The sequence below is a fragment of the Bradysia coprophila genome, unplaced genomic scaffold (genome assembly GCF_014529535.1).
Source record: "Bradysia coprophila strain Holo2 unplaced genomic scaffold, BU_Bcop_v1 contig_232, whole genome shotgun sequence".
NCBI classification, from domain to species: domain Eukaryota; kingdom Metazoa; phylum Arthropoda; class Insecta; order Diptera; family Sciaridae; genus Bradysia; species Bradysia coprophila.
The window spans coordinates 21,717,072-21,740,541 of record NW_023503493.1 but is presented as its reverse complement, the minus strand read 5'-3'; the positions used below and the strand labels follow the sequence as shown (position 1 = coordinate 21,740,541).

The 23,470-nt window shown below is 35.8% G+C and overlaps 5 protein-coding genes across 6 annotated transcripts; 1 reads left to right on the top strand and 4 right to left on the bottom strand.

Moving 5' to 3' along the window:
• Positions 1–9,508: 9,508 nt before the first annotated feature.
• LOC119076304 lies at positions 9,509–10,845 on the bottom strand. The gene is made up of 3 exons (XM_037182970.1): positions 10,595–10,845; positions 10,217–10,539; positions 9,509–10,164 (listed from the first exon to the last, which is right to left on the bottom strand). Exons 1-3 carry the CDS (start codon positions 10,653–10,655, stop codon positions 9,985–9,987), a joined length of 564 nt encoding a protein of 187 aa, XP_037038865.1. The 5' UTR covers positions 10,656–10,845; the 3' UTR covers positions 9,509–9,984.
• Positions 10,846–14,576: 3,731 nt separating this feature from the next.
• LOC119076303 lies at positions 14,577–16,208 on the top strand. Its single transcript, XM_037182969.1, has 3 exons — positions 14,577–15,021; positions 15,072–15,302; positions 15,957–16,208. The coding sequence occupies exons 1-3, from the start codon at positions 14,767–14,769 to the stop codon at positions 16,185–16,187; spliced, it is 717 nt and encodes a 238-aa protein (XP_037038864.1). The 5' UTR covers positions 14,577–14,766; the 3' UTR covers positions 16,188–16,208.
• Positions 16,209–18,505: 2,297 nt separating this feature from the next.
• On the bottom strand, positions 18,506–19,915 carry LOC119076305 (FUN14 domain-containing protein 1B-like). The gene is made up of 5 exons (XM_037182971.1): positions 19,770–19,915; positions 19,020–19,170; positions 18,852–18,961; positions 18,707–18,792; positions 18,506–18,645 (listed from the first exon to the last, which is right to left on the bottom strand). Exons 2-5 carry the CDS (start codon positions 19,115–19,117, stop codon positions 18,565–18,567), a joined length of 375 nt encoding a protein of 124 aa, XP_037038866.1. The 5' UTR covers positions 19,118–19,170; positions 19,770–19,915; the 3' UTR covers positions 18,506–18,564.
• A 233-nt stretch (positions 19,916–20,148) lies between these two features.
• On the bottom strand, positions 20,149–21,402 carry LOC119076302 (L-xylulose reductase). The gene is made up of 4 exons (XM_037182967.1): positions 21,203–21,402; positions 20,810–21,016; positions 20,677–20,728; positions 20,149–20,617 (listed from the first exon to the last, which is right to left on the bottom strand). The coding sequence occupies exons 1-4, from the start codon at positions 21,252–21,254 to the stop codon at positions 20,197–20,199; spliced, it is 732 nt and encodes a 243-aa protein (XP_037038862.1). The 5' UTR covers positions 21,255–21,402; the 3' UTR covers positions 20,149–20,196.
• Positions 21,262–22,985, bottom strand: LOC119076301 (transcription factor A, mitochondrial-like). Of its 2 annotated transcripts, XM_037182966.1 has the most exons (4): positions 22,877–22,985; positions 22,668–22,820; positions 22,037–22,588; positions 21,262–21,977 (listed from the first exon to the last, which is right to left on the bottom strand). In XM_037182966.1, exons 2-4 carry the CDS (start codon positions 22,748–22,750, stop codon positions 21,869–21,871), a joined length of 744 nt encoding a protein of 247 aa, XP_037038861.1. In that variant the 5' UTR covers positions 22,751–22,820; positions 22,877–22,985; the 3' UTR covers positions 21,262–21,868. The 2 variants fall into 2 exon arrangements, with proteins under 2 accessions (XP_037038861.1, XP_037038860.1); XM_037182965.1 differs by lacking the exon at positions 22,877–22,985 and having other exon boundaries at positions 22,668–22,867.
• Between the last annotated feature and the right edge of the window lie 485 nt (positions 22,986–23,470).

Here is a 23,470-nt window from a genome sequence, read left to right as displayed (position 1 = left end):
AGCTCCAGTCAGTAATTCCCTAGAGGAAAACAACATATTTTCCCGTCGTTCGTTCCATTCATTTGCATATATTTTCCAGCATTCGCTCATATTTTCCTTCATTCGGCCACATTTTCCTGTCATTCGTTCATAATTTGCTCTCGTTCGTTCCACTCATTTGCTCATACAGTCTTTGACATTTCAAATGTCTCACTGTCAAATTTTTCTGAGAATTTCATTGTGTCATTGCGAATTCACAATGGCATTCGCTCTGGTTGTTTCCCCGTCGGTAATTCCCATTCACGGTGAGCTTGAAAAAAGTTAAAACAAAAAAGGCCCCTAAAATCTTTGGTTTTATTTATACAGCTGACGTGAAGTACCGAATTGTGGCAAAAGTTAGGACTAAGTTGTCTGTATAGATAAAATCATAGACTTTAGAGGCACACCCGGTGTCGATTTTTTACTTAGAATCATGTTGTCCATCGAATAAAAATAAAGAGCGCCAACAATATTTTTCATTATTTTCTGGAAAATTTCAAAAATGTATGGAGATGACTCGTTTTTGTCAATTATTTTTAAAATTTACCGTTAACATTCCATTGTGCCGGAACAAAAAAGTCAAAGTGAATATGCGAGAACTTTTTTATTAAAAACTTTTTTCAAGTTCACAAAATTTCTAGTTTTTTTGGTGTGCTTCAGTTCCATTTATGTAGAACCCCTTCAGTACACCCTTTAGTTATTAATTAAGTTAAACTGTTTCCCATGTTGTACTTGAACGAGCATTTGTGTGAGGATTGAATTTGAAAATCGAACGAGATAAAATCGTACCCCTTTTCTGTAAGTTGAAGGCTTTAACAATTAAGCCGAACCATTAGGTTGATAAATACACTGAACATTTCTCTAGATTCGAATCTAGAACCGAAATATCCTGACTATATATCAAAATGAAGAGGTTGGTTGATATGTACGTAAAGTAGATAGACTCGAAAGTGACTCAATTCAATAACAAAGAATATTTTCTGGGAATACTTTGTAAGCACTAAGTATACGTTAAAACTCTATAATTTTAATCGACCTTCAGATCACGAAAAAGCAAAACTACATCGTCCAAGTTTAGTCATCCCTACTGCTCATCAAGAGAGGATGTTCCTATGAGGGCTATATTTTTCGGTCTGGCCGTTTATCATTACTATATAATAGTCGTCTGGGAAATATGGTTTCAAGAATGGAAATAATTGTCTATTAAACTGGACTAATTTTCAAAAGCAAAATGAATAATAGTCTGAAACGCAAAGTTTTCGACACTTGTGTCCTTCCAGTGCTCACTTATGGAGCGGAAACGTTAACTTTAACGAAAGCATCCGAAGATAAATTGAGAGTGACACAAAGAACCATGGAACGGAGTATGCTTGGAATAACACTCAGAGACAGAATGACGAATCAATGGATTCGACAACAAACCAGGGTCGTTGATGTCATCGAAAGAATAGCATCTCTGAAATGGAGCTGGGCGGGACATATTGCAAGAAGGACAGACGAACGTTGGACCAAAAAGATCATGAACTGGCGACCATATAAAAGACGAGCTATAGGTAGACCACCAGAGAGATGGACAAACGGAATTAAGAATATTGCAGGTACAAACTGGCAGCAAATGGCAATGGATCGTACGAAGCAGTGGATAGAAACAGGCTGAAAAAGAAGAAGAAGAAGAAACTGGACGTTCCATTTTCAGCTTTCAATCTTTCTTCTTCCTTTTTTCTTATAATCAATCCAGCGAAAGTAGCTTTATAAACTCGTTTTTCTTAGTTACATGTTGCCCTTTAAAAACACGCAGCTTATTCGTTCCTAAAGAACAAACTCCAAATTTGATGGCGCTATTACGATTTCGTGTTTTTCCTATTTTTCGATGTTTTCAGTTTGATAAGCATTTAAGTACTCGCAATTGGTAGGTGTCGATATCAAGATAACCAACACTATGTACCGAATTGACAGTACAATGTTTTCTGGTGAAGTGGTCAGAGCCTTGATAAGGTAGTAATATTTGAGCATGTTAATCGCAACCTCTTGTGATTAAATCCGGGTTAATTGGAGGCGATAAGACAGGTTTCAACAAACAGAAACGTCTAAAATTTGGGTTTTCCAGTTCAGTTCCTCGATCCTTCAAATAATTATCTCATGCTTCGTGTATGTAGATAATGAGTTTATCTAATATTTTTGCCGATTATTATTATCAAAAAATGTGCAAAACTCAATTCCGGACGTCAGAACTAAGATTGAGAGTGTTTGGTGATAAAGAAAAATTGAATTGTACAAACAATAAACTGCGACAATCATCATTACGATGGTCATTAATATTTCAAAGTTTTACGAATTCATAAATCCAACCAATTCACCAATACATTTCCTGTAGTATCGCGTCTTCGATCAAGCAATATAAATTGTCCACTTGAAAAACATTTTCGTTTTGTTCATTGTTACTTTATGCTCTTTAAATTTTATTTAGCTTACATTTTCATTGAATATTTTACTTTATCGCTGGCCATATTGAAACATAGCACATGCAAGGACAATCAGTCATTAGAAATCACGAATTCATTCAGTGGAAACACTTGAGCTTTCGTTATCGTTGTTATTAACGGTTTAATATTAATAAAAAAAGTTAATTTTAAAATGTGTTATCACCTCGATTATCACAGAATAGAGATAAGTGCAAAAAAAATGTATTTTTTAACAACCGGAAGGAAATGTATTTTTTCTGCGAAAACATTTTTGTACTAATTAAAAGTGACTGACGACTCGCATTCATATTATTTTCATATCAAACCAATGAAACAAATAGTATCTACACTCCTTTCATCGTTTTACTGCAATGTTTAATCATAAAATCGGTTACTTACTATACGTTAGTCGAAAACCGTTCTTTTCTTAATTCAAGCACTTTTTCCGACACTCTCAGCATGAAATTAACGCCGTAAGTGAAGCGTGCGGTTGATTTAACCTAAAGCCTACTCACGGCCATGCTCCACGGAAATGGGTACTTTTCTATTCCTCAAAATAAAAATGTGCAAACAAGGATTCTCTGAGTAAAAAATGAAATCGCGATTACTCACTACAATAAGTGATTGTAGTGACGACTGTCCAATAGAGTACTATTTTCAAAATAGTATTTTGCTTAAGGGATTTTTTTCTTTGTCAAAATCTCTGCATGTTTCCGACTCTACACTCATAAAATACCGCCACTGACTGAGTAACAGTTGACTGTAACTAAACATAAAGTTGACCACACTCAAATACACAATTTAGGGTGGATCAAGTTCCGACTAATTTTTTAGCTTTCACAACTTGGTATATAGTTGCCTATTTTGATTGTAGACGTTTTTTACAGGTCGTTGTCGATAAACAATTTGAGTGAGTAAGAGTATGTAATATTATTATCTAGTGCCAAAGTCCGCTGAAAAACATTTCTACAAACGTTGATAAAAAGATAGAATTTCGAAGTTTTTACTATTTGATTGATATTGAAAACCCAAATCGTTGACAAAATCAATTTATTATAGCGTTACAAGGATTATACATTCGTGTCCGATTTACAAAGTGCCCTAAGGTTTTCTGGCTTAGTTTCCGCAAGATAAACCACAATTACGCTTTAAAACGACTTAGTTCTAAACATGATTTTGTTGTTATCCATAGCATGCAGTGATACTGGACTGCGACGTTGTTTTAGTGTTTGAGTCACACTTATTAGTTTTAAAACAGTACCTGGGCTCTGGGTATTCACCTCGAAGCATTGATAGTTCTCGTTAAAATCAACATTTTTATACTCTTTGCATATGAAATATATGTCCGATGCTTTCTCGGTCAAATATATGATTTTCTCTATTTTAAATAATGTCATGTTACCATTCTTTACAAGCGTCATACATAGCTTCTCACTAAAATGGATTCCATTTAAGTTTACCTTCGACGTTTCTTTTAAATTTTCGTTAAGTAAAGCTAACACTTTCTGTGACCTCTCAACATTTGGAAATAGGTGAGAGTGTTCCAGACGGAAATATTTACTCGGCCCCGTTTTTATAATGTCGTATAATCCGTTTCCACTTAAAAGCCGACTCGCGAAGTTGTATTGAAGTTTCATTCCAAGTGAATGTGACAAATCTACCCTGCTTGAAGTATTTTTCGTGTAGTTCTTAATAACTTTGTGTTTGGCTTCAAAACGCATCGAGCTGATGTAGTACAGAGGACCAAAGCGTCGAATCATGGTGGGATAATGTGTCACATAGTGATGTTTTGGTTTTAGAGTTTGGTTGAAAATTCTGATGTACATTGCATTCATTTTCGAAATCGTGTCTGTTAAATTCGCAAGGTCCGTATCAGTGTAAAATGGCAAGTAAAGCATGTCAACGAATTTTACGGTTTGAAGCAAGAACTGCCAAACTTCATTATTCTTATCAGGAATCAAGTCTCCTAGTATCAATGTAGAGTGGTGGATAAAACATTGCATTTCTGAAGCGGACATGAGAAGTTTCTTTGATTTCAGTTTCTTCATAGTTATAGGAGGGGACTTGTCACCTGCTTCAACCTCGCCATACGACAGATCAGCCTTCAATTTGTTCAACGTATCTAAGGAACAATATCCATCTCTGATTAGAGCAGATATTACTTCGCACAAATTGTAATGCAAGATTCCTTCAAACACATCATGCATTATGTCGATTCCAATATTAATCGTTGCATGACATAAGGAGATTGAATTGACAAACGCGTCTTCCCTGATGCCAGTTTCTTCGAAATTTTTCATCTTCAGGTCTTGACTATAATTGGCTTTGTCACGCATTTTTTTTTTAACCTCCGTTGTTGCAGTCTCGGTTTCTTTTTTCGTCAAGCGACAAAATCGACAAAAGTATTTGGCTGAATGGGACCTTGCAAAGCCACATATGTCATTCACGCCCTTGTTATCGCCGAGAATTAATCCAAGAGCAAAAAAGACCTATTAAGAAATCATAAAAGACGGTTTTTATTCACAAAATATGACGAGTAAGGTTTTTGTTAACGCTATTTGGAGTAAAAGATATGTGTCTACGTCTACATTACTCTAGTATATATTACAGACCTTACAGACAAGTCAATTTATTATAACTCTAAACAGTCTCAATTTTATTTACGACATTAAGATTGGTTAATTAATGCCCCTAACCCCATTAGTGACCCGTACCAAGGAAAAAAACTTCCTAAAATCTTAACGAATTTCCCCAAATTTTTTTCAAATTAAAGAAAATATGCGAAAATCCAGGAAAATTCAAGAAAATATTGGTAATATTTTCCCAAAAATAGTCAATCTTATCACACATTTGCAGAACAAGTTGGTACGCAATACGGTTTACTTCTACTGTGATGTTCATACCTTTTGTTCTTTTCCATTGATTTTCAAAGTAATTGGCACACTCGCTATTTCGTTTAGAGCATCTACCAGAGCGCCAAAGCAAGCTAAGGCACCACATTTTTTGAATGCGTTTGCTGAGAATAATTGAGCTGGGGATATGTTTTCCAAACGTGAATTGAATTGAGGTGGCATTGTCGGGAAGGAGAAATATGTACATGTCTCCAGACCCACGCTTCGGTGCGAACCAAGGGCATTGTTTATTTGCGTTTCATCAATGTGTAAATGAAAAGGGATAACTGTATCGTGAGGGTCGAATGACATCAATTTTTCTTTCCAGACCTCGCCATTGATGAAATGACTTATATGTTCGTCTTTCCGCATTTCTTCAGCATATTTCTTCGATAATTCAAAAACTTGAGGGAGTTCAAAAAATTTTTTGAATTGAAATGCCAAGGGCATTAATGTACCCTTTTGCTTAGAGCATTCCAACTCTTTATCTGGGGTCTTCTTTTCGTCTATTTCGAAGGTTTTCAAAGGCTCAATGACTTTGGCTTCCGAAAGAACCCTTTCCAGCTTATATTCAGAATTAACGCTCCGAAAAGGATCTTTACAGATTTGAATAAAATAGTCAACACTTGACTGGTGTTCCGTATTTTGTATGTAGGGCCTGACGTATTCGTTAAAACCTTTCAGCAGTGTTTCACTATAGAAATCTTGAAAATCGCGCAGTACTTCATAAGTGTAATTTCTTGGAAGATTCATATTGCCTGCAATTTTACACACCAACTCTAAAGCTTTACGATCCATGTTTTCTTCGAAGCCTTTTAACTTGTTTTGGGTTATATCACAATGTACAGCAGGAATGCTCCCACTGGTACCTAAACTAGGCATCGACTTGCAACATAAATTCAGATGACGATGATAGCTCCACATAGCGGTAAACACTGATCGACATGTTACGTTTACACATTTAAATGATTTAACTGCCGAATGATGCTTCTTAATATGCTCGCATAGTTCCCGTGGAGTCTCGAAACCGAACTGACAAAGGAAACATTTGATCATCTTGTAACTGGTTGAGAGGAGAGGGACAAAGAAACAAGTTGAGAAAATTTGTAATTGAAAAAAAATATATGATTACGTACGTTAAGGTTAAAAATTCCAACTTCGAAATTGTGACTTTTGATAATGCCAAGTTTATAAGTTTTTAGACAAAATAAATTATTTTCATCAAGCCTGCTACCTACTGCTAAATATCATTCGATATAACTCGATTTCTTGAATTATTAGAAACTAGTATTCAGAAACTAGATTGTAAATAGTTATTTATGCCACTCACCACCATAATATGCTAAATTTGCAAACTTTGGATGCGTCTGTGGCATAAAACGTTGTATGCAACTCAATGCAAAGTCCTTTATTAGGCTCTCGATGTTTGTTGTGACACACGGCCTGCGGCCTTTATTAACTATTATGCCATCGAGTGTAACGATACACATCATGGGCCGAAAGAAGCATTTATCACCGAGTTAAATACAAAGTTTGTCTCAATGAAAGTTTTGATTTTTATCACTTATTTGAGAGAACTCGATTATCTGCTGATTTTTCCGAAATTTGTTTTAAGATTTTTTTAAAATGATTTTGAACAGTGATCAGCAGCAAACGTTATGGTTTCAAGAAAAGATGTAGATTTAAAATGTGTATGAAGCGAAGGAAATAGCGATTTCATATAAACAAACTCACCTTTCAATGATTTTCACTAAGAGGTGAGTATTTTTATATGAAATCGCTATTTCCTCCGGCTTGTATGGACAGACCATACCTGGTTTGATCATTCATTGGATTTAATTTATGGTCCAAATGACTCTAAAATCAATTCTGGATTTGGATCTGGTTAGGCCCGTTAACCATAAATTAAATCCAATGAATGTACAAAAAAAATAAAAAATTTTGAAGTAAAAGATTTCAAGACAAGTAGTATGGAACAGTCAATATATATTGCAATTAAAGGTACAACGTATGAACAACTAGAATTTACAAATTATATCTATAAAAAGAGACCGAAAATGATCGATTTCATTTAATATTTAAGTCTATCATAGTTACCAAGCCAAACGTTTTTTCATTTTTGTTTTTGTTTTCGGTTTACACCGTATCATTGATATCTTTACAAAGTTCAGCGACTTTAGTGCTTTTGCAAATTTTTAAGGGAATATTATAGAACAGCTCATTTAAAAGAGCATAATATTGTGTACATGCTGTCGGAAACTCGATTTGAAAAACACAAAACATTTTAAAACAAACATCTATGGCATCACAAAATCTGCTAAATCGATATCGCAAATTGTGAAATATTACGAAAAAATAAATTTCCTGTTCATTTGGCTCCATAGCTACAACGATTGGATGGTAGTCGATTGCATACTCTCCTACGAATCTATCATAAAGTTGATCTCGCAATTCATTTTCGGTTTTGGCAACCATTATGACGCTGTCCTGGGCGTCTTGAATTGTTGGTTTTTTTACTCCTTTTTGGAGTGGTGGAACCAATATAGCATTAAGCATTAAAACTGACGAGACATTTAAATATTCTGAAATATAATAAATAAACATTGTGAATTTAAAGCTCGAATCATATTTCTACAATGGCAGAGCAGATACATAATGATTTTTACTATACATCGTGAGGTAATGAGGCTTTTCCCTCACAGGAAAAATCTTTACCTCCTTCGTATAGTAAAATAGCATACTGCACACGGGAAATAATTTGTGATCTCGTATCACGATGAGTAAACGTACCTCGGATACTTTTACTCATCTGAATACGAAATATGAAATTATTTCCCTTGTATCGTAATCTACTATTAAAGAACTTAAAAACCTTTTCTCTCTATCAGTTATTTAAGTCCTTTGATAATATTCGTTTGCATAACAATCGATTCTCTTCTATTCTTCCTTCTCCCATTCCATACGATCTACATTTATCGGTTGGTATACCTACGCTCATGTAATATAAATACAGAGAACAACTCGAGAAACAATAATGAAACAGACGTTACGTCAGCTGAAGTAAAGCCAGGTGATTGGTGGCTGTCCGTATTAGAATATAATTTGTAAACAACTGATAAGAATACAACGACTGCAACTTTGCGCAATTTTGAATCGTCCTTAAAAATTAAGATCAAACATGTTATCCAAATCCAACTCTGCTCAGTGTTCACATTTGAGTTTAAATAACAGATCTTTCTGATCTTTTGTCTAATCTAAAAACAGTAAATGCAAAAATAAAGTCGACGGTCAATAGGGTCATGTATGTGCATATCATAACTTGAGTTTCTGTATTTTCTGTCAGACTAGTCAAATGCAACAACAACAAAAATGTGAATTATTGTGGAAGACCAATAACTTAAATGTTTCGGTTTTGAGATTTTAAGATTACGTAGTAAAAAGTGAGTGGAGAATCTGCAATCATATTCGAAATAAAAAAACTTGCTCTGCCGTTTTGATGTAACAGAATTCTAAGAAAAAATCGATAGTCAATCAATACGAACCATCAGTGAGCGGCAGTTGTTCGACCTTGCGTAATGTTTGTTTGTTCTTTACTGTTTCTCTCAGCAGTAGAAACACTTTAGTGCCGAAAATTGTTTTCCATTTCAAACGAAGAGTTGCCGCTTTATCGAGTCCATGCATAATTTTAAAATCTTCGCAGATCTGTTGTTGGTGAAGCAGATTTTATAGAAGTGGATAGATTTGGCACTGCGTAAAATTGGATTTTTGTTCAATATCTAATTCAATACGGTGAAATACGTATCTTTTGAGGAAGGCAATTTCGCGGATTGTAGCCTGAACGAAGTGAGAGCGAAAAGCAAAAGTGCCCAAAATAAACCGTCCACAACAGGTGCGTGTCATGTCGAGAGCGTAAATTTCGAGAAGACACATAAAAACTCTAGTAATATGAAGCTGACAAGCTCAAAATATAATAATCCAAATATTCTGTTTATCTCGTTATCACACCTATTTGCTTAAAAATGCTCATTTTCAAAGTTTGAAAACATAAAATCTCAGAAAATATGAATTAGTGGTGCATCGGCTCAAATTTATAATCAACATTTTGCATTCATTGAAATTAACCGAACTAGTCAAATTTTGTGGACGTTCTTATGGATCTATTTTTGAAGAGAAGTCTTTTAAAAATTTATGAAGACTGAGAATCCTAAAGAGACGGACAAGCTTATATAATCAATAATTTCAGCTCAAGTAAATAGATTTCCTTTAAGTTTCTAATGTGCGAGTATTGTCAAAAAGATATTATTCTTTGAGCCGAGTCCGAAAGAGCATCAAAAAACAATTGCTGTCTAAAACATTTGCCAAAGTTCTAAAGTAATCAAAATCTACCAAGGCATGACCAATCGATAGTGTCAACGGTTTCCACTGTTCCGCTAAGATCGCCCTAATATCTTTTGCAATGTCTTTAAAAACGTCTTGCCGATAAGAAAACGTGACACTCCAATGTTCAACAATCTCAGCCAAATTCGTTTGACGTTGAAGTAAATATTCGAAACTTTCTTTTTCTTTTTCTACAGAAGGGCTCTAATTAGATAACTGTATGAAAAGGTAATTGGTTACATACCACTCAGAACATATATTTCTTCACCTTCCACAGCCTTTAGCATTTTATTAATGGCCCGTGATGACTTTGGAATGAGATTCTTTTGCCGAAATTTTTTCAACTGGCTTTGATAATGATTGAAAAATCTCCCACCGGGGGCCTTTTTACCAATCGGTTCAATGAAGTAAGAAGCCTAAACAGTGTATCTTACAAGATGTTTACATGATATAGGTATGCTATCTCACCATGTCTTCATCAGGGAAAGCTGAACATATTTCTTGAGAAATTTTGCGAATTCTATCAGTAGATAAGATGACCTTATCTTCCAGATAGCTTCTTGCAAGATGTATTATCAAATCGCTACGTGTAAATTCATTCAAAGTGTTTGATACTGAGCGAGCATCCTGAATGATTCGTGTGCTATGTTCGATGTTTTGTGGTTCTATAACTGAATTAGACACATCAGCATGTGAGTCATTACTTTCGTCATAGTCGACATCAAGTAATTCCCAAGATTCCTCTGTATCCTCAATCAAACTAGAATTTCGACCATTGTTGTCAGTACGCACTGCAATAACACTGATAACTAAATGCTTTTATGTAGAAAACATTTACTTTATTACCATCGTCACCATCTTCATTAATATCTTCATTCAAGCGACGTTTTTTTACAGAACAATCCATTTGCGAAATAAAGTCACTTTTTTATGTTAATTTCTGGAGTTAATTACAAGAATTTGCACCATTAGATGACTTATAAAATATTGAAATGCGAAGTGTCACTATGATCACATATTAACTACAGTACAATAAGGTTAAACCCTCTACGAAATCGTAGAGAACTCGCTGCTATAGGGGATGGAATTTGTTTATGTTTTGTCCGTTGACAAGTGGATCGCCACCGGTTTTGAGGGGGTTTTGTTTTTTGTTTTTTACATGTTGCCACACATTGTTGTCAAATTCAAGATTTTTTATTTACGAAGGTTACGCTGATTGCTTAGCGAAAAAGGACTTCACCTAGCACAAATTAGACGACCTTAGACATATTTGACATTGCAATGTGAGCAACATAGCGAAAATTAATTTCAAAACCCCCCGAAACCCCGTGCTTCCACCTACATAAAAAACACGAACCGAACGAGCCAATCTCAATTTATTGTGTTCACTTATTCCTGAAGGGAGCTCGTTTAGTATGTGTTTATTATGTATGTGGAATCACCGGTTTTTAGGAAGTACAATGTACCAATGCACGTGTGTCAACTTTAAAAAATGAAAAATCAAAACCCACCGTCGACCGGTGGCGACTCGCTTGACGAACGATTAATGAAAGAGCAATTTCCTTACGTCCGTGTTCGGCACGATTTGTGAAATAGTGTACCTGATTTGCACTATTGGTTTTAGGCAATTTCGCGAGTTGTAGGCCGAACGGGGTGAGGCTTACAAGCGAAAGTGTCTAAAATTTATCGTCCAAAGCAGTTACACATGTGAGCTTTCATGCAAAGGGCTGAAAACTAGAGAAAAAAAAAACAAAACTTGACCTCATTTTCGGCCCTGAAGTATGAAAGTGGTTTTTACATGCTTTTGTTTTCACTAGAGTCAAAAGTGCCATCTTTCACACTTATTCAAAACAAGAGAATTGGCTTAGGCTTCAAAAGCATGTAAAATTCATTACAAATCTCGAGACAAAAGATGAAGCCCTCAGGGGCTTATTTGCTCAATCACCTCTTTTAACTTTCACAAACTTAACACAAGTTAGCACCAAATCATAGCAACCTCACCATTTCATTTCGTCTATTTCATTTTGTATTCCGACTTGGGTCCGCAAATATTCCGAAACAAAAATACAAATATACACCAGGACATTGTCGTGAATTGGATATTGGATACATGTACTTCGAGAACAATTATTTGAGCTACCACCAAAATGCACTAGGTATCAGAAAAAAGAAAACTAAAAGATGACCTGGCATTAATGATCTAAACTTTTAGTTTCTATAACTGAGGCAATAGACAGCAGCTAGCCCTACCAATTCTAAACGAATTTGAATATTGAATGCTGAAGTCTCGGTACATATGTAGCTACTATACCGACCAAAAGACAGTTTGAACTTGCATTTTGTCATGAAACATAATTCCACAGGAAGTGGTTCTACGATGCCTTAGACATGGACGCAAATAACAGACAGATAAGTCATTGTTAAGTTTTACGTATAGCTGTAAGCGCTCTGACACTGCTCCATCTTCTCCTACATTTTGTCTTAATTTTTCTTGCAACAGTGTACATTAGCACATATCTCGAAGTGTGTTTTTTTACTTCTAAATGAAAGACAGAAGTACATCTCCTCATTCTAATACAATAACCAAATTTCGCTTGATAGCAAACGAAGTTCTGTGACAAATTCTTCCTTAACCAATTTGTTAGCATAAGCTCTGCTTTAAATCAAATAGTTTCAACCGAGCTCGTATTGCTCGGCATATATCAGCTGCTAATTCATTCGGTTCGTAGTATTTTGCACTAAAAAATCAGCTCAGACACCAGATACAATCACTCACATCATTGAAGATGTAGGTGTAATTCTGTTCTAAATGTTTGAGCCGAAGAGGCGGTTTTCGTTACACTCGTATGTTAAGAATGTTTTTAGATGTTTCTAGTCTTGTCCTCTTTTGTTAAGCATAATAAAATTTCATTCATCAATCCCGTCAGTTGTCTAAAGGCAGAGGGTATTTTCTTTTGTCTTTAATGGAGAGTAAGTGTAAAAATGTAGGGCAACAACTGACAGCATTTAAAAATGTCCCCTAATGATGATATTTGTAATTTTCCAAATTAAATTAAATAAAATTCAAACTCAAAGTTGCTCTGTGTAAATTGTTGTGGGTTGCTTAAAAAAAAACAACTAGACTAAGTGGCATAGTTAAAGTCTACTCAAACATTTAGCTAAATAAGTGGTGTTGTAGTCCACAAAATGCAACTTTATGAAGTGCAATGGTTGTAGTGCACTTTTAAATTCAACTCAATGAAGTAGAGGTTGTTTTCTACTATAAAATGCAACCAGATTTAGTAGCATAGTTGTAGTCTGCTCAAAAATGCAACTAAAAGAAGTGACGTGGTTGTAGTTCACTATAAAATGCAACTGAGAAAGTGGGGCGGTTGCACCTCACTCTAAATTCAAATGTAACCAAAAAACGTGCCATGGTTGTAGTGCACTTTTAAATTCAACTCAATGAAGTAGAGGTTGTGATCTACTGTAAAATGCAACCAGATTTAGTAGCATAGTTGTAGTCTACTCAAAAATGCAACTAAACGAAGTGACGTGGTTGTAGTTCACTATAAAATGCAACTGAGAAAGTGGGGCGGTTGCACCTCACTCTAAATTCAAATGTAACCAAAAAACGTGCCATGGTTGTAGTGCACTTTTAAATTCAACTCAATGAAGTAGAGGTTGTGATCTACTGTAAAATGCAACCAGATTTAGTAGCATAGTTGTAGTCTACTCAAAAATGCAACTAAACGAAGTGACATGGTTGTAGTTCACTATAAAATGCAACTGAGAAAGTGGGGCGGTTGCACCTCACTCTAAATTCAAATGTAACCAAAAAACGTGCCATGGTTGTAGTGCACTATTAAATTCAACTCAATGAAGTAGAGGTTGTGATCTACTGTAAAATGCAACCAGATTTAGTAGCATAGTTGTAGTCTACTCAAAAATGCAACTAAACGAAGTGACGTGGTTGTAGTTCACTATAAAATGCAACTGAGAAAGTGGGGCGGTTGCACCTCACTCTAAATTCAAATGTAACCAAAAAACGTGCCATGGTTGTAGTGCACTTTTAAATTCAACTCAATGAAGTAGAGGTTGTGATCTACTGTAAAATGCAACCAGATTTAGTAGCATAGTTGTAGTCTACTCAAAAATGCAACTAAACGAAGTGACATGGTTGTAGTTCACTATAAAATGCAACTAAGAAAGTGGGGCGGTTGCAACTCCCTCTAAATTCAAATGTAACCAAAAAACGTGCCATGGTTGTAGTGCACTTTTAAATTCAACTCAACGAAGTAGAGGTTGTTTTCTACTATAAAATGCAACCAGATTTAGTAGCATAGTTGTAGTCTACTCAAAAATGCAACTAAACGAAGTGACGTGGTTGTAGTTCACTGTAAATTAAATAATACAACTAAGAAGGTGGCGTGGTTGTTGGCCGCTACAAGCGATATCATAATGTAAATAAACACTAAATGTAATGCAAACCCTGAACGCCATCACATTAAAACGGTCTATTGAAATCTTAAGTGGTAAAATGTAGGGAGCAATCGAATCATTCATGGTTTTGTCTACCTTCCCCGTTAACATTCTATGTTCAAAATCTCGGTTGTATCATGTCATACCCCTTTGCAGTTCTCCATAATGTTATTTTTCATACCTAGGACCCGAAAAGTGCAACTTCGTCGCACTTTTTCTCCGTCGGATATGAAAAATATTATTCGTACCACGGACTAAAAGTCTTTTTTAGCGTATTCGATTCCAGACCTCGAGTTCGGCTCTGTCTGAAAACCTCTCACACGCTAAAAAAGACTTTTAGTCCTAGGTACGAAATATACTAGTAAAGCTCTATTTATCGTGTCCACTATTTTTACAACAAAGAATTTGATAAATCTAAGTAGTCTATAAATACGAATTCTGATTAGTTTCTAGACGTGAATACTGAATATTCTTGATTTTTCAAATCGATTTTATTGTGATGGTATTTACATAACTCCAGCAAAATAATTCGCAGAATAGTAAATCTTTATACTTAAATGCAGGCTGGAAATAAGAGAGCAAATACCAACACTAACTGCAGTGAAAAACGCATTACCAAGGGCAAAGTGGACAAGAACGCCTTTGTCCAAAATGTTGGAGTCGCCGCTGGTCGCACATTACGATCACGGAAACCCAATCCACGGTATACATTTAACGAAACGGATCGATCTAGAATGGAAAATCGCGCTACGAAGAAAAGGAATTGCAAAGTTCAGCCACCAAACGAAGATTGTGTTGATAATACGCAAAGGGTGAATATATGTCTGTTTTTTAAAACTATTACCAAAAGCTCTTACTGCAGGATGCAAATGTGAAGGAAAAGTCACCTTCCACCGTAATTGTTCAAACCTCACAAGAAAACGCATCTGCTAAAGTGCAAAATCTTGAAGAAATGCGTAACTGTGAAAGAGAAAATATAAACGATCTTCACCATCAAGACTTGTCTGCTAAAAAGAGAAAGGTTCGCGACATAAAAAAGAACTTTTCCATAGATTGCATCGCTTCAAGTCAATTTATCGACGTTGTCGACCTGGTAAGAATTTTGTCAGCATCTACGTAATCTCTCAGACTAGACGTAGACATTCATTGCAGTAGAGACTTTGAATTTTGCTTTTTTACTTCGCTTTCCACTCGGTAATTGTGAAGCCTTCCTTTTAAAATTGAGTCTCCTCAACTATTTTCTCAACCTTCAAGAAATTAGATCGAATCAACGCACATCAAGCAAACATGATCATAGTCGACACCTACAGTGTACTGTTTTATATGAAATGGTTTTTCACAGTGTTGAGTAACACACTTTCAAGTTTCAGTACCCTTTTAGAGTACCACTCATGCGCGTGTGCAAATTATGTGTATCCGTGGTATCCAGGATACTGGGAAATTTCTGAAAATTTTTTTAGGATACCGGGAAATCGAATTATAACTGCACAAACCAGCGGGAAATGTATGTAGCGGGAAGTCACTTTTACATTTTTGGATACCGGGAAATCCGTGAAATCTTGACTCGGATACCGTTAAGGAAACATAATTTGCACACGCGCACTCATGCTTGAAGTGCGTTGATCGAATTCACTTTTTCTGATCTAATTATTTCTCCAAGATTTAAACTTATACTTCAAAAATTACCCGTCTGTATATAGCCGTCTGTACGCACACATCCTCAAAAATTTCTATTCATCTATTTCAGTGCGGTTATTTGACCAGTAATATCAAAGTGGATGGTGAAAAGAACAATTTCCGTAAAAGAGTCTCAGTCAAAGCAAAAACCACTAAGGTATGTGTCAAGTCATCCGTTTTGAAGAAAAAGGATGTCAAATACTGGACAAACAAGTTTCTGAAAGCAAAAAAGCTTCGAGCTTTGGTGCGTGTCATTTCAAGCGGAAAATTTTCGTATAAATTAACTCTTACGAAGCATTGAATAAATCTTCCAAACACTGAACACTTTGACTTTTTAGTTGTAACAGTTGTTGTAGCTATTCTTTATATAGAAATGTGGTGCAGATCTCGTTACGAGAAATTGATCTAGTTGCAACTTTCGCAACATGTCTCCTCGTAAGTTAATCCAATAATCCCGAGAGAAGCCCCCATCAGAGGTATGCAAGGCCTGAAAAGTTACCTCTCACAGATTTCTGAGTGAGGACAAGCCAACTATGTGCTAAGTTCGAATAACTAAGTTTTTTGTTGCAGTTAGGAAACATCCTAAATTATTTATTTGAACCTTCAACTTTATGTTTAGTTAAGTTTGACTTTATCTCAGACAGTGACGTATTTTTATGAGTGTATTTAACCACTCATGCTTTAAGTACGTTAAAAAGGCACTTTTTCTTGTTTTATCAACTTCGCCCCGGATCAATTGAAATTCACACGATCTTGTATTTCATTTCATGCAAAATATTTAATCTATTGATATCGTCGGCCACATGACTAAAGGGTATTCCGATATCTCAAGTTATGAATTCTGAGCTTAAAATTTTTTTCAGTGAAATCAGTATTTTTCGTCGTATTCTCTAAAGGCTTTTTAGTTTTTCCACAATAACATGCGAACCGTATTCAAAATTCAAAATTCATTACTTTTGACTACCTTTCAGGGAAAAATAAAAAAATTGAAAATCGGCTCACAAATGTCTCACAAATTTTGTTTAAAAAAAGCTGTTTTTTCAGTTTTTCGACAATATCTTCTGAACCATATGGTCGGTTGACTTTACGTCGGGCTCAAAATTCATAACTTTTCTCTGCCTTTCAACGAAAAAAAAGTTTATCAAAATCGGTTGAGCAGTTTCTGAGATATCGGTGATACGCCCTTTAGTTATGTTGCCGACGATATATATGATCAAACGAGGGCGTGGGGTGGTACACCATACAAATTGATGGAGTGCAAGATTCACCTCTAAGGGGCGAATCTGGCCCAGTCATGACTTTTCGATACATGTAGTAAAAGACCGCATACCATTATCGCGTGTACCAGATTCTCCGATGCCACATCAGCCTCACTAGACGTAAATCTTCTAAGATAAAATATGTCCAAAATAATGCCAGACAAATCTATATTACAGAAAGGATTACACTTGGCATTCCTGCCAGACAAGACATCTTTTGATTAATTTAACAAAATCACATCACACCACATCACATGTGCAAGAACGGAAAAGTAGAAAATTCGAGTTTTCGCATGAAATTTGTTGGTCCGAGGCCAAGCCGATGTCAATAATCACGCGAAAACGTGACTCTTTACTTGTTATTTCCATCACTTGGATTGAAACCACGAAATTACAGTATACGTGGTATACGAATTCACACATACATATGCTGTGATGCACACAATTTTACACTCGTCACACCATGAAATACACTAACAACAAAACCAAATATAATACACACCGTTCAAGGTTTAACTTGAATCTATAGAAGAAGAATGAGAATGAAAACAAAACCGAGAATACGCGATATAAAGCCGAACGAGTTGATCGTTCGATGTGCATCACACTACTCGTTGATACGGAGAGTAAGCTCCGCCTTCGTATCAAATTGCTCTCTTTGACGAATAACATAAACAACCTCCACCATTAAGGAAAACATCGCCTGGATCCCTAGACCTGTTTGCAAGGTCTGCTGAGAGAGAACTAAAAAAGGGTGGTTTCCGATAACTTTTGACGCATGATATACAGTGTTTTCATGGGTTTAGAAGGGTAGCCCAGCTGTTTAATTTGGCTGTAAACGTTTACATTAAAATTGTCCTTATCAACTACACTTATGCTGAGGGCATTACCGATACGAACGTTTTTCAGCGCAGAAGCATGTAATAGCAACAATATCCTAAAAAGAAATGTTATTTATTTAGTATTTTTTGGTTACTTATTGCCTTTTCCCTGTCTGGTTCTGCAAGGCACAGTGCTTTGGCTTCTGGGTTCCAGTTTAACTATCTGCTTATGTCGTTAAAGAAATTTCTAAAACGTTCTGCTTGTTGCAAAGTGATGTCTGTTCATAGATGCTCTCTTATTTCAGCAAAATGTATTTTTTGTATCAATCTATTGGCAGTAGTCACATGAACAGAAGTGACAGATTCCAAATTTATGTTTCAAATGTGCCAAATGATAACTTTTCCTGTATTATCAAGCTGAATTTTTTCAAAGACGCAAGTTCCATAAACAAATAAACGAATAATACCTTGTTGTTGCAAGATATCTGTACGAATTTCTGCAAGACTTTCAATCTCATTAAATGAAAAATCAGTAAATGAACTTTTAAGCTTTGCATTTTTATTTGTAACATTCATTCTTAAAGCTAAAGTCACGCGTCTACGACATTGAAAATCCGATAAGAAAACCTCCCACGAATCCAGTAGCAGTGGTGGCATTATTTAGACATAGCTGTTTGATCTGTTTAAGCGCAAAATGTCATTTAGCAATAGATTTTCTTATCATTATCATACACGCTTACCCTGTCTATAAATCTGGGACCTTCATTAGCTGTCACTTCTTCTACCCTTTCAGCTGCCTTGTCAATTTCATCTGATACTTGGTTCCCTAAGGGATTGAAAATAAGTATCAGATAAGTGAAAATACCAGAACTCAGTCAACTGTACAATCTATTCGTATCCATCCTTGCTCGTTAGCAACCTCAAGAAAAATAATTCCGCCGCCAAGGAGAAATGCAGCTGTTTTTCCTATTTTCATCGTTGAGTAGCCAGTGAACCTGTTCATTGATGACTACATAATACAAATTTTCTGGAACTCGTTTAAAAAATTCTTACCATCCCGATAGTGATCCGATGAGAATCTGTTTGGTTGCTACTGATTTTTTGTGAGATCCACCAAAGAATTTTTCAAGATAAGAACTAGCTGCTGTCATATTTTTGCTAGGATCTTTGACGAGGTCTCAGAATAGCGTTTTTGTCTGGCTACCTATTATGAGTGTGAGGAAAAAATGTTGTTAATTTAATGAGACTAGAAACAATAGAAAATCACAGGCATGGACTCATATGAGACTATTTAAATCGCCAAACGGATGGAAATTGTGAAACAATAAGTGTAAGTTTTGTGGACATTCTGATGTCGAATTATGAACTTGATGGTGATTTCGGAAAGCTGCAAGAATTACCTGTGATCAGCCCACGCTCACTACATGTTATGACATTGTGTACGCAGGCTTAGTGTTTAGTCTGACCAAATGTAAATATTTCTACTGTACATTGAATGGTTTTCGTGATACAAATAACGTTTTTCCATTTTAAATATGAAAAGCTCATAAATCTTCGATTAGCAACATCGAAACGCATGAAAAGTCCTACATTTGGCTAACAAAAATTTATCAATCGGCAATATCTGGAAATTCGACTGGAACGTACATTTGTTTACATAACAAGTTTGTGAAGAATTCGTTACTTAAGGACTTTACTAGCTGAAAGAGAATCTTGTTGTTTTGTAAACAAACGAAAAACATTCGATGTCGTTTAAAGCAATAGCAAGCAATAGCGTAAAATGAACTCAACAGTCACACATACTCATTCGTCCAAAATGAGATTAGATAAACGATCTCCTCTTAATCTAAACACAAGGTAAAATTTCAATTTTTCGCAAAACCAAATACTGTGAATTGAAAAAAATCGAACTGTATCAACATAGACGCAATTACAACAGCTGATTGGAGGATTACGGAGCTGTCATCGGTTGTCATAAATGGCTGTGTTCTTCGAGATGAAATTTTATTTTTTGGCGCGGAAGAGTTAAAATCATCTGAAATAACAGGTTGATGATAGACTTCTGAGTTGATCACAAAGGTCACAAAGGCAATGTCAGTTAAATTATAAAGTGGACCTGTTCTTCAGGTTCTACGATGCAACCCATAGAATGTACAATTCCGATATGAAGAAAAAAATCTTGTCTTGTAACGTGACTGCAATCATTTATTTCCGTTGAGTAAAAAAGACTTTAACAAGCCAAATACCCTCCTTCCAGAGGCAGCGCATGACCGTTAACAAAACTCGATCTTTCACTCAAAAAATATACAATCGCATCAACAACTTCGAAGACCTCTCCGAACCGATGTAACGGTATGTTTTTCAGTAGCGGTTCACTTTTGGCCGGATCACTCCAGTTTGCGCGTCCCATTTTTGTCAAAATAACAGTGGGATTGACACTGTTGACTCGAATGTTTCGTGGTCCCAGTTCCAATGCCAAACTTTGGGTTAGGGAATCTAATGCAGCCTTTGTGGCGGAGTAAACACTATGACCGTCGATTCCAATCTTGCCAGCAAGTGACGAAACGTTCACAATACTGGCGCCGGATTTGAGTCGTGGTACAATTTGTTGGGTTACGTTAAACACTGCCTTGAAGTTCACGTTGAACTGACTGAGAAAATGAATTTCTTTGCTCAAAAATGTACTACAAAAACAAACTGACTACTCAACTCATCAAAGTCCTTTTCCGTTAATTCCAAAAATGGCTTTATAATTGCTACACCTGCAATATTCCATATTCAAAAAAAATAAAAATATTTTTAGACCATAGCTATAGACCATAGTAAAAGACGAAATATTCAACCTGCATTATTCACCAATCCATCGATTTCGATTCCATCAAGAACTTTCAGAGCTTCGATGGTGTCGTTCCAATTACCGAGATCGACGGTACAAACATTTACATTGGGACACTCCTTTTTCAGCTCATCCAATGGACCTTTCGACCGCGAAAAGGCATAAATCTTGGCACCATGTTGGTACAATCTTTTGCACAGCTCGTTACCTATACCTACAAAATGACCGTCTCACTTTATTATTGAGTTTATGGCGCGTTTTATTGAATATTTTCAAGCTAACATCTTCGTACCTACTCTACATGTGTATTAGTTGAACAACCTGTATCTATCACTGTTCGTGCATGGATAAAAAGCTATACATGCACTCAATGAACATTAAGTTTCAGCAAAAAAATTACCTTGCCCAGCTCCGGTAACAACAATAGTTTTGTTATTAAAATTGATGTTCATTCTGCAGTCCAATTTTGAGTAAACTTACGACAACGACAAATCTACTTAATCTGATTAAGGTCACCTCTGTTAATTAATTGTTTTTTTGGAGAGGTTTCGTAATGTGAAATGTTTACTGACACACAGAGATATGAATGAAAGTCAATACGATCACTCGCGGAGAGCGAAAGAATTTGTTGATAAGACTAAAAGATGGTTACAGGGTGATCAATTGTTTGAATCGCTACAAATTGGTGAAACTTAAAGCACTGAGACGAATTTATAATTTTTTATTGAACAAATTTGCTATGGATCGTTCACCTCGTGTAAATTTAAATGAAGTGTCTATACTACCTCTTTGAGAAATGTCGCATATATATCATTATGGGACCAGAGTATCTCATTTTGGAGTAAAACCCCGATGGTCTTTTGGTTATCTAAGATTCTATGATCACAAATCGCAACTAAACTACCGTTTCGTTTCGTTAAGAAACTTAACTAATTTTTGAGGAATTTGGAAGAGTTCAATCTTCCGAATATTTTAACATAAAATTGATTATTTGTTGAACTGAAGCCGCGGTGGGAAAGATTGTACGGATTCGATATATTACATGGACCTATTAAAAAAGGAAAATCTATTCATCTGGAGCAATGGGTCGGTGAGTTTTCGGTAATTTTTTGGCAGTACTACGAATGTCTTGTTCTAATTTGAACATCTTTTGCTCCCATTGAATCATTGCTCTCCTGTGGAGATATTTCTGTCAGTTTTTCCGTACAGTTTTTATTCGACCGACTACACTTACTTGTAAGCCGCTTCTTCTTCAGCTGCAGTCTTAAATTTCTCCTTTTCAGCATCACTCAGAGCGTTCCATCTAGATGTAACACGTTGAAGGTAATCGTGATGCGGTTCACTTGCTTTGCGATCACTTTGTTCCTTATAATATCTAAAGAAAGAGGACAACGGTTTCTTTGGTTTGTCCAATTTACGAAGTCTTTTTTGCTGGGCAGCCAATTCTTTTCGATATTTTATTTCCACTTTCATTTCTTTGATTTTTCGCTTATCAACGTCTGAAAGGGACGACATATATTTGGTGTAATCGTTTGAGTAATACTCGATGAGGTCAGTCTTGTATGGTTTTGTAAAATGTTCTCTGTCTGCTGCTTCCAGATATTGCCACATCTTGCCCAGTATCGAATTAATTTCGTAGGGCTTCAGATCTGGATATTTTCTTACAATTGATGCACGATTTTCATTTGCGAAACGAAAGTATGGAGGAGTGGGTTTCTTTGGCTTGGCTGGTAGTCCTAGTTTTTCTTCCACAGACTTAAAACGTAACTGAACGTTCAAGTTCAAACTATATTTACGACCAAACAAAACGTTTCTTGATTTACATTCTCATCAGTGTTATGTAAATAAACAAACACAAAACTTACGATTGAACGGATGCAAACAAAAGCTTTTTAGTAGCATCGTTCAGAGCAATTGCCTTGAATGAACTTGATAACGACACGCTCATTTAGACGGATTTTCCACAACAAAGGATATAATATATCCACCGCACGTCCACTGACAATCGAATGCAAATTCTAACAAAATAGTGAAAACAAGAACCTTCATTCAAACATTGAATCAATATACCTACTTATATTCAAACAGATGTTTTTTGTGCGTACTTTGTTTCTAATTCAGGACTCTACTACAGGGTGATACAAAAACGTAGACATTAAACTTTCAGATTTCTTAAAGACATTTGTTCCTAACGCGGGACGGCTATTGGCTAAGACTGCTATTGTTTCAGCCATATTCTGAATATGTTACCTCGAATAAATTGAAAATGATCGAGGCCCTAGGAGAAAATCAAACTGACTGTCAAGCCAGTCTAAATTACAGCTGAGTAATTAACGAATAGAGTTAAATGCACTTTAGACACTCTGTTTTTGAAATGATGCAGTTAAACAGTCGGAAAATCGGTGCACATCGAGCTGGTATCATATTGCACAATATTTGAGTCCACTATTGAAATACATAGACAATTCAATCAATTTAAGCTAGGACGTTGATGATGTAGAGAATCGTAAATGGAACATAAAATACTGTTTGAAACACCCTTTTTACATACCGTAAATTTTGCTACGATGCCAACTTAGAAAAACACACTTGCAGAGAGAAGAGTGTCGAATTGGTACTCGACTCTAATGAGTTTCGTCTAGTATGCAAAATATAACTTGCACTTGAC

Coding starts and splice junctions, on each gene's coding strand:
- LOC119076304 (XM_037182970.1), bottom strand. CDS start 10,655: ATGGATTGTTCTGTAAAAAAACGTCGCTTGAATGAAGATATTAATGAA. Junction 10,540..10,594: donor TAATGAAGATGGTGACGATG/GTAATAAAGTAA, acceptor GTGTTATTGCAG/TGCGTACTGACAACAATGGT. Junction 10,165..10,216: donor CTTTCCCTGATGAAGACATG/GTGAGATAGCAT, acceptor TACACTGTTTAG/GCTTCTTACTTCATTGAACC.
- LOC119076303 (XM_037182969.1), top strand. CDS start 14,767: ATGCAGGCTGGAAATAAGAGAGCAAATACCAACACTAACTGCAGTGAA. Junction 15,022..15,071: donor GTGTTGATAATACGCAAAGG/GTGAATATATGT, acceptor CTCTTACTGCAG/GATGCAAATGTGAAGGAAAA. Junction 15,303..15,956: donor TTATCGACGTTGTCGACCTG/GTAAGAATTTTG, acceptor CATCTATTTCAG/TGCGGTTATTTGACCAGTAA.
- LOC119076305 (XM_037182971.1), bottom strand. CDS start 19,117: ATGACAGCAGCTAGTTCTTATCTTGAAAAATTCTTTGGTGGATCTCAC. Junction 18,962..19,019: donor ATCGGATCACTATCGGGATG/GTAAGAATTTTT, acceptor ATCAATGAACAG/GTTCACTGGCTACTCAACGA. Junction 18,793..18,851: donor AGGATGGATACGAATAGATT/GTACAGTTGACT, acceptor TCAATCCCTTAG/GGAACCAAGTATCAGATGAA.
- LOC119076302 (XM_037182967.1), bottom strand. CDS start 21,254: ATGAACATCAATTTTAATAACAAAACTATTGTTGTTACCGGAGCTGGG. Junction 21,017..21,202: donor TGTTACCGGAGCTGGGCAAG/GTAATTTTTTTG, acceptor GTCATTTTGTAG/GTATAGGTAACGAGCTGTGC. Junction 20,618..20,676: donor ACGGAAAAGGACTTTGATGA/GTTGAGTAGTCA, acceptor TCATTTTCTCAG/TCAGTTCAACGTGAACTTCA.
- LOC119076301 (XM_037182966.1), bottom strand. CDS start 22,750: ATGAGCGTGTCGTTATCAAGTTCATTCAAGGCAATTGCTCTGAACGAT. Junction 22,589..22,667: donor TTGTTTGCATCCGTTCAATC/GTAAGTTTTGTG, acceptor TCGTAAATATAG/TTTGAACTTGAACGTTCAGT. Junction 21,978..22,036: donor GAAGAAGAAGCGGCTTACAA/GTAAGTGTAGTC, acceptor ATATCTCCACAG/GAGAGCAATGATTCAATGGG.